The sequence below is a fragment of the Rhinopithecus bieti genome, unplaced genomic scaffold (assembly GCF_001698545.2).
Source record: "Rhinopithecus bieti isolate Rb0 unplaced genomic scaffold, ASM169854v2 scaffold_11380, whole genome shotgun sequence".
In the NCBI taxonomy this organism is placed as follows: domain Eukaryota; kingdom Metazoa; phylum Chordata; class Mammalia; order Primates; family Cercopithecidae; genus Rhinopithecus; species Rhinopithecus bieti.
This window is the reverse complement of record NW_016807225.1, coordinates 1,912,051-1,920,740: the sequence shown is the minus strand read 5'-3', so window position 1 is coordinate 1,920,740 and position 8,690 is coordinate 1,912,051. Positions and strand designations below refer to the sequence as shown.

At 52.5% G+C, this 8,690-nt stretch overlaps 1 protein-coding gene across 4 annotated transcripts in view; it reads right to left on the bottom strand.

Annotated features, from left to right (window-relative positions):
- JDP2 (Jun dimerization protein 2) overlaps positions 1 to 5,430 on the bottom strand; it is a 46,043-nt gene extending 40,613 nt beyond the window's left edge. Inside the window, exon 1 of one of the 4 annotated variants that reach the window (XM_017880541.1) lies at positions 5,297 to 5,430. Coding sequence is in view for 1 of the 4 variants with exons in the window: in XM_017880536.1 (XP_017736025.1) it covers positions 857 to 866 (10 nt within the window). In the remaining 3 variants the exon portion in view is untranslated. Of the gene's footprint in view, positions 1 to 856; positions 1,057 to 4,551; positions 4,796 to 4,915; positions 4,939 to 5,296 lie in introns of those variants that run through there. The other 3 variants (XM_017880538.1, XM_017880539.1, XM_017880536.1) reach the window with 3 other exon arrangements.
- Between the last annotated feature and the right edge of the window lie 3,260 nt (positions 5,431 to 8,690).

Below are 8,690 nucleotides of genomic sequence, written 5' to 3'. Positions count from 1 at the left end.
TAAAATTTTTTTTTTTTTTTTTTTTTTTTTGAGACGGAGTTTCATTCTTGTTGCCCAGGCTGGAGTGCAATGGCATGATCTCGGCTCATCACAACCTCCGCCTCTCGGGTTCAAGTGATTCTCCTGCCTCAGCCTCAAGTAGCTGGGATTACAGGCTTGCACCACCATGCCTGGCTAATTTTTTAGTAGAGACAGAGTTTCTCCATGTTGGTCAGGCTGGTCTTGAACTCCCAACCTCAGGTGATCTGCCCGCCTCAGCCTCCCAAAGTGCTGGGATTACAGGTGTGAGGCACCATGCCCGGTCCTTAAATCTTTTTTAATGGAAGTGTCTATAAATAAATAACAGTCTTATTTTATGAGTCAAATTTATAAGGGCCATTCTTGTTAGAAAGTGCCCAAAAATCAGCATTTTCATCCAGAATGGCAAAGACAGGTAAATAAAAAGAGGTTAAGAGAAACTTAGCATCTGTTATCATGAACTTTCTGTCCATAGAAACAAAGGTTTCAAGGCTATAAAACTCCTGGGCCTCTTTGAGAAGGTAAGCTCCCCTCCAGGCCACCAGCTGGCTTCGGCTGCCATGAGGAATAAAAATGGGTGTGCACGTGGGTGCAGATGGCCTAAGGCTCAAGGCTTGGTGCTAAGAGAACGTGGAGGTGAGAGTGACAAGTCAAGGAGGGAGGGAGTTTACAGTTGAGGGCAGGGCATGGGCAATGGCGATTAAGACTCAACAAGAGAAGTGGGAGATCTTGGGAGCCAAAGCCTGGGAAGATTCCCAGAAGAGAACAGAATGCAGAGGGCAGGAGTCCACAGAGAAGGTCAGAAAGGTGCCAGGCCAGTGGTCATGGCGCATAGTACCTGCTACCATTAATCTTGGAGAATCAACCACAAAGCCTCTTCTTGGAGCTAAGGAGTCACCCAGGATGACCTCTCTCTTGGAATCTGAATGACGTAGGTCACGCAGCTTCCAAAAGTCGAGGAGATCCAGAAGGCGAGAAGCAAGATGATGGGGGGAGGGCTCCAAGACTGAGAGTGCAGGCGAGCAGCAAAAGGCTCTCTTCAGATGGCTGTCCCCAGCTCTGCAGACCAAGAGGAAGGTGGGGTTAAGAGTGGTGGTTTTGGAGCCAGATCACCTGAGTGTGAATCCTAGATCTGTCCCTTACTGGCTGTGTGCCCTTGGGCAAGTTCTCTAACCTCTCTGTGCCTCTCTTTCCTCAGCTGTAAAGTAAGAATAACAATGTTATTTGCCCTGTTTAACTGTCAAGAGGATTAAATTAGTTAATACTTGGAAAGTACCTGGAACAGTGCCTGCACATAGTAAGTGTGAAGTCAGTGTGGCCACCAGGGCCTTCCTTCCTGGAGGGGCACTAGTGCCAGATGACCCCTCAAGGTCCCTTCTGGACTAGTCTCTCTTTCCTGCAGCCATGAAGAGGATTCTCCCCAGAGGATTCTCTGCTCTCCCACTTTCCAGCTCTAAATCCCAAGGGGGCAGGACCATCTTGCATCCTGGCAGTTGACTGAAGAACAGAAACAAAGGGTGCCAGGTCAGGGCTGGGTAGAAGGTGCAGAAATGGGGCCCAGCACCTGCCCTTGGCCTCGGTTTCCTCTAAGGTCTCCTCCACCCTGCAGGCCAGAACACGGCTGCACAGACACTGGTAACAAGGTGCCATCAAGAACTAGGTTTCCATTCCTGCCCCAAGGCAGACAGCCAGCATCTCCTGTGCCGTTTTATCTACTCCATCCCTGCACTGCTTCCTAAGAAGACAATGAGGGGTAGCTAGGTTCAAGAGAAGCCACTGAACACTGGCAGCCGTGATCCCTGCACAGCCATCCCAGCCATAGGAGAACCTGGAACCAACCCCCAGGAAACTCCTGGTTTTCCCTGGAGACCAGAGAAATGCTTCCAGGGCCTTGCCTATAACACAGCTTTGTGCTCTGCCTAATGTAGGTGCTCAGTAAATACATATGAAGTTATCTCGGCCAGGAATCTTTAACCCAGGCAGCAAGAGGAAGCTGGGAGCGTACAGCTACTGGACGAGCTTTCTATTCCCCCTTCGGCTTCACGCCAGTTCTGGTCCTTGGTGGCTGGCAGGGGTTAACAGTACCACACCTAATACAGACACACACACAAGGTGTGATAACCGCCCTGGTGTTTTTTTTAAAAATGCCATTGGCCAGCTGAAGCTTTGCAAATGGAGCTCCGCAACAAAATCCCGTGGGCTGCAGCAAGAAAATAGACTAAAAAACAACAACAACTAAGAATGGTGGGCTCTGGCCAGGCCTCCCACAGCCAGCAATAAGTAAAGAAACACAGGCTGAAAATTCCAAGACTGGGTCACTAAGGCATTTGTCTCTGCTGAGTTCCGAGAGGCCAAACCACACACACACACACACACACAAGAACGTGTGTGCACACACATGCACACGCACACACACATACACAGGCACATGGAGCTTGGCAGTCCCTAAGTTCCAGAGTTGGTAATACAAGCCACGGAACCGACTGCCAAGACAAGCAACAGAACGAGCCAGGCCCGGTTTCATTGGCCACCATACACTGCATATGGCCCGGGATGCAGCCAAAACAGTGTTCTCACCCTCCTCAAAGGCATAGGAGACCCTCTGTTTTCAAACACACCTCCACAGAGCCTTAATTAAAGGAAAATGGAAAAATAATGTGCCTGCTGCCCTCCCCTGCCTATATAGGTATGCACACACACATACCCATACACACTCACTCCATTTTTCTCTTCCTCCCATTTCGGTTTCAAACATAATTCATTCGCATGGGAAAAAAGCAAACTGCATCCTGCAGCAGAAAGGCAGAAAAGAATGTTGCTTGCCCTCAACCCTGGCTCTGATTGCTCAAGTTGAGCTGGGGCTGAATGAATACTGAGCAGGCCAGCCTAGAGTCAGCATTGGCCCCTTTCTTTCCAGAGGGGAGATGGAAGCAGACACTGAGAGAGACAGCCCATTGCAACACCAGTAGCCCCACTACAAATGAGGCCCAGAAAGCCTATTCCTGCCAGGGATTCTGCAGGTTGGAAAAGATGCCCACACATCCTGCAAACAGGTAGGGAGATGACAACAAACCCAGGGAGTCAGTAGGAGCATTCCCTGGTAATAGCTGCAAAAGTTAGGCAGTGGGTGAGTGGGGAGACCCTTATCCAAACCGTTTCTATGGGGCATTGTCACCACTTTGCAACACATCTCCTTGAAGGTGACTGCAGCCAACCTAGGAGAAAAGCTAGAGGTCTACACACCCACGACTCCCTGCAGCCCTTCAAATCGCACAGCACCCAGCTCTTCAGGAAGATTCTGGAGCTGCCTGCAGCTCTGAACCAAAGCCAAAGTAGAAGGGAACAGAAGAGTCTTTGAGAAATCCATCCTCCCTGCTCTAAACAAGGCAAAACCTTAACCACCCAGAGGTATGAGAATAGATTTTGCTTCTCTTCCTGGATCCTCAGGTTTATATAAAATCAGAGCCGTGCTCACACCTGATACCTGGTTAAACTCTCCCCTAGAAACCTGCAAAGGAAGATAAGCCATCCATCCAAGCTGCAGCCAGATTTGCTGGAAAGGTAAAAGCAATGGGAAGTGTTTTTTAAAAACCCTCAGGGAAGGAAGGTTGGGGGGAAGGGAGATATGTGAATGCAGCTCCTATCAAGGGCTTAAAGGACGTTTGGGTACAAATGTACCCAAACATGGTTCAAAGCTTCCCAATTCCTGATGCTCCTCAAATTAAGACCCTAGGGAGAGACCACCAAGATTTAAGCCTGGGTACACACGCCTAAGCAGGCTGCAAGCCCTTTCTGAGATACAGACCTGAGCACATTTGCCCTAAGCACACGTGGTCGGGCCATAGCCCCATGCCCTGGATTCCAATAGGGAGGGCAGCACCCTGGGCAAGGGCCAGGCCATCTTGCAACTGGAGATGACCCAAGGGGGTCGGTTGATTTCTCCTTCCACCAGCCTCTCCATCCCTGCAAAAGAGCCAGGACCTCCCCATCTTCTCCAGCCTCCTCATCTTCCCTGCTCCTCCCACTGACCCAGGCAAAGCCTGGCTCTGCCATCCCAAGGTCCAGGGGTCCAGGTGGAAGGCCCACTCCACCCCCACACTCTCCCACCCCCAACTGCACCCCTACCCCTCGACAACCTCCTTTGAGGGGAGGAGCAGAGGACAGCCTTCTAAGCTGGGCTGGGCAAGGGAGAGGCTGGTTACCTACAGGAGCCTGCTTGCCTCCTTATATAACCTGGCGTGGGAGACAGAAGAGCCCAAAGGGGACCCCGGCCACCCCTAGATCCTCTCCCAGCCCAGAGCTCCAAAGCAATGACCATGAGAGAAGCTGCCTTCATTGGATGGAAATCCAGAGCCCTTCTCAATACTCTCCTCCGGGTCCGGGTCCTCCGGGAGTCACGCTTCCTCCCTGCCAGCAGGTCCTTGTCATCCCTCCACAGTCGAACCCCCACCCCAACCTCGCACCTCCCTGGCCCTTCACCCTCCATCTCCACCCGCACAGCCAGTCTCCGCGGGCAGTTTTCTCCCCACTCACCCCGCCTTCCCCGCCGCCCGAGGAGAGCACCTCCCTGCAAACGGACAGGGGAGGAGAGCGCGGGAGGGAGAAGGAGGGAGCGCCCCGGCTGCCCAGGGAGCGGACGGAGCCTCCCGTCCCGGGGCAGGAACCAAAAGGAATCCTGGGGCTGCCGGGCGCCTCGCGGGAGGGGCCCGGCTGCAGCGCCCGGCGCGGGGAAAGATCGGGGTCCCTGGGCTGCGGGAGCCTCCCCGCGGGGCTGGGCTGTGGCTCCTCGCGCTCCGCACGCGCGGGGGCGGCCGTCCAGGTCCGCGCAGCGCACCGCCCCGCCCCGCGGCCCGGCCTGCCGGCCGGCAGGGCGCCCACGCCGCGCGCCCTCGCACCCCGTGCAGAAGCTGCGGCGAGGCGCGCGCGCAGGGCCCGGCTGCAGGCGCCGTGCCCGCTCCCGCCGCTGCCGCCCGCCGCGGAGCTCCGCCCGGTGCCACCGCTGTCCCGCCGGGAGCCGCGCGGCGCAGCCCGCCGCCGCTGCAGCGTCGCCGCGCAGCGCCCGTCGCGGCCCGCGAGCGTCCTCGCAGGCTGTGGCGGGCGCGCGGCGACGGTTGCATCATCAGCCCCGGCTATATAGCGGCCCCTGGGCGGCGGGGAGGGGTCGGGAATGCGGAACCGGCCGAGCTGCCAGCTCCAGACGTCAGAGGGGGACGGAGAGGAAGGGAAGGAGGGGACCCGGGAGGAGGGGGTGTGGAGCCGGCGCTTCACACCCACTGACCTTAACCTCCCCCGCCGCCTTGGGCGCCCTCCTCCCGCGGCCGCTTGCGCTCCTCTCCCCGCGGGGGTGGACCGGGTTCCATCCAGTCCCCCGGCTCCGCCACCCCATGGTGCAGGAGCGCGCGAGAAAGCAGGACGCGGCGAGCGGTTATGTAAGCGCACCCCCCGCGCACCGCCGCCCGGCTTGTGCCCTCCAGGCAGCAGCCGCAGCCCTGGGAGAAAGAAGCGAGAGGCCGGGGCCGGGGGACAAGTCAAAAGTCCCTTCACGCACAGCCTGAGCTAACCATGTACCTCAGTCCCGGCGCTTCCCCCCAAACTGAGAGAGACAGGGACAATTTCAGCACAATTTCATCCTTGGACACTTCAGGACTGAGCGGGTGAGGAGGCGATCTCGCCAGCCTGCTTTATTTTTCGGTGGAGAAGGATGGGCTGAGATGAAGGCATCTGGGGACTCCTACCCCTACCCACCGGCCCCCGCCAGCGCCCTTAGGCCCCGAGGCGGCTCGCTGCACCAGCCTGCCCTCCGCTAGGGCTGCAGCCTGAGACCGCGGCTTGCTCTGCTGCTGGCACAGTTTGACCCTTGGGCTTGTGCCCTGCTCCACGGGCTTCTCCTTTCCACTCCGGACACAGCAGTGAGCAGATCCAGCCCTCAGCAGACCCCAAGTGGCCTTCTTCCCCGTTACAGCTTCAATAGCCAACCCCACTCCCACCTTCCATCTTTCTAGAGAGGAAATGGTGAAGGGGACTCCAGAGGGAAGGTGACATCCATGGTGCCCTGCAGTCTACAAAGGCAGAGACACAGAGCCCTCAGGTAGAACGGGGTTCCCTAGGTGGCATCTCCTACCTCCAGAGCTCCTGGGTACCCATCGAGCCCCCTACCTTCTGCCTAAGCCAGATAAGAGTGATGAGTTTTATACTCAGCGACTTTCGGCCTCCTTCTGAGAGTGATGTCAGGTCATCACCCATAGAAGAAAGGAAGTGAAAGAAAAAAGTTCATGCCTTCTTGGAGTGCAGATGCTCAGAGTGAAAGAAACAACAAGACTTGAGACAGATGCGTGCAATTGATCAAACCCGAACATGCATGTCTCTCCCATGTGAGTGAGTGCATGAGTCTTTATTCTCCTTATTTCCCCAGTGCAGTGAAATCTTTCTGGATAAAAGAATTGGGCTAATAGAAGGAGAGACAGACCAAGTCCCAATGACATTGCCTGACCATTTTCACCTTCGCCATTAGCAATCTCCCTCACAGCATTGGTGTGGGCAGGTAAGCAGAAAGCAAGACCCTGAAAGACTGTACATTGGAAAATGAGCAGTAATTGATACTCTTGTGGAAGAGCATGACTCTCCACCCTAGAAAGGCCAATGACACCTTTACTACAGTGTAAAGATCAAAGCCAGGGACTGTGAAACTGCCTCATGATGTTTCTCCTGTGAGACCTGTGTCTGGATGTTTATATGGAACAAAACATAGAACAGAGGCAATACTACTTGATGTGTCTCGTCTGGGGCTTTGGATAAAATAAACTGATCTATATGCAGGGACTAATAATTAGGGTGTGTGGTTAGAGCTTGTCCTCTCTAGGGCCTGTTTTGGACTATGGCTGGGCCACCAGCAGTCCTACTGGGCCTTTGCTTCCCCCACAAATTAAATATGTTACAGGAGTGACACCAAGGGGTGACTTGGGAGGTCTTTAGTCCCCTCTACCTCCCTATAATCTCCATTAGGTCTTCTCTGTTATTTGATATGGAGTTTTTCAATTTCGTATAGGATGCTATAAGAACACAGCTCCAAGGCCTCCCTTCTGGTCACATACTCCCTACTAGGCCCCTCTACATAGTCACTGCCTCTGGGAGTGGCTAGAGGGAGAGGCATAAACTGGGTCCTTTATGCAGACATTGGATGCTGGATGGAGCTGATCTACCGCTGGCTCTTAGGGACAGACAAGTGACTCAGCCTAAGGCAGTTTGAATTTAAATTTCCTATCAGAAGTAGAAAAGTCCTGATTAACCCACCCAGCCCTAGCCAATGGGCTGATTGAGAGATCCTCACACATCCCAAGTAAATCTCATGAGACTGGGAATTTTGCGGATCTGCTGGAAAGAGAAGCTGCCAGAAGCCACCACATGAAAGTGATCTACTGAGAGTGAAGCTAATGGGAGGAAGAGTAGAGCCAAGCCACGGAGGGAAAGACAGATCAAGTTCCAATGACATTGCCTGAGTTCCTGAATTCAGTCACGCCTGACATTATCCTGACCTCTGCAGGTTTTAGCTATAGGAATCAGTAAATTATGTCTTACCCAAGGCAGTTTGAATTTGGGTTTCCTATTACTTGCAATTAGAAAAGTCCTAATTAATACAGGGGGTTTTGCATCTGTGACTTATGTGGACTATTTCATTTTAAAGTTTAATGGACATTGATGAATCCCAAGCTCTTTGCAAAGAGGGGAAAACTGAAATGGTGAGGTAAAATAGTGAATTCCCCAGACCTGCTCCTCCAAAATCAAAGCAGAAAGTGATAGTTCTGAGTAATCAGCCAGTCAGCTAGTCTTTATCCTAGTATTTACTGAAAATCTGTGCACCCTCAAGGTACACAAACTTTAAGACATGATTTCTCACCTGTTCCAATGTCCCATCTAATTAGGAAAAATGATTTACAAGCTAATCAATAGCAAGACCAAGAGTAGCTAAGAGCTAATGATGCAACACAGGCTATAAGCACTGTAGGAGTTCACACAGGATTGCTGCTCCAGTCTCTACTCAAATTCTATAGACCAAAATTGCAAACCTGTAGCTGGCAGGGCTGAAAATCTGGCTTTTCTGGCTTCAACCTTAAATTCATTTTTTTAAAAGACAGGCATGGTGGTGCTCACTTGTAGTACCAGCTACTCAGGAGACTGAAGCAGAAGGATCATTTGATCCCAGGAGTTCAAGTCTAGCCTAGGCAACATAGCAAGACTCCCTCCCATCTCAAAAAAATAATTGTAGAAAAAAATGTTTTAATATAGCAAAGATTTCATATAAAAATCTAGATTTCAAACTTCTCTTTTAAAAATATCAAAGTCAGGCAACATTGGGCATATGTAATAGTCAGGATAAGCTAGGTTTTGCTGCAGTAACAAATATCCCCCCAAACTCATTGGCTTGACAAAAGAAAGACTACTTCCCACTCACACAAGACAACTGTGGATTGAAGTGATTCTCCAGGGCAGCTGTCTTATAGATGATGCCTCAGTATTGATACCTTCATATCAACAAGTGCATTCATGGCCACCAGGGCAGAGAAAAAGAAGTAGAGAGGGCCGAGCACTAGCAGTGAAATTTTTCCTCCTGGAGTGACATACATCATTTTAGCTTACGTTTCATTGGCCAAAGCAAGTCACATGGCCATTCTTAA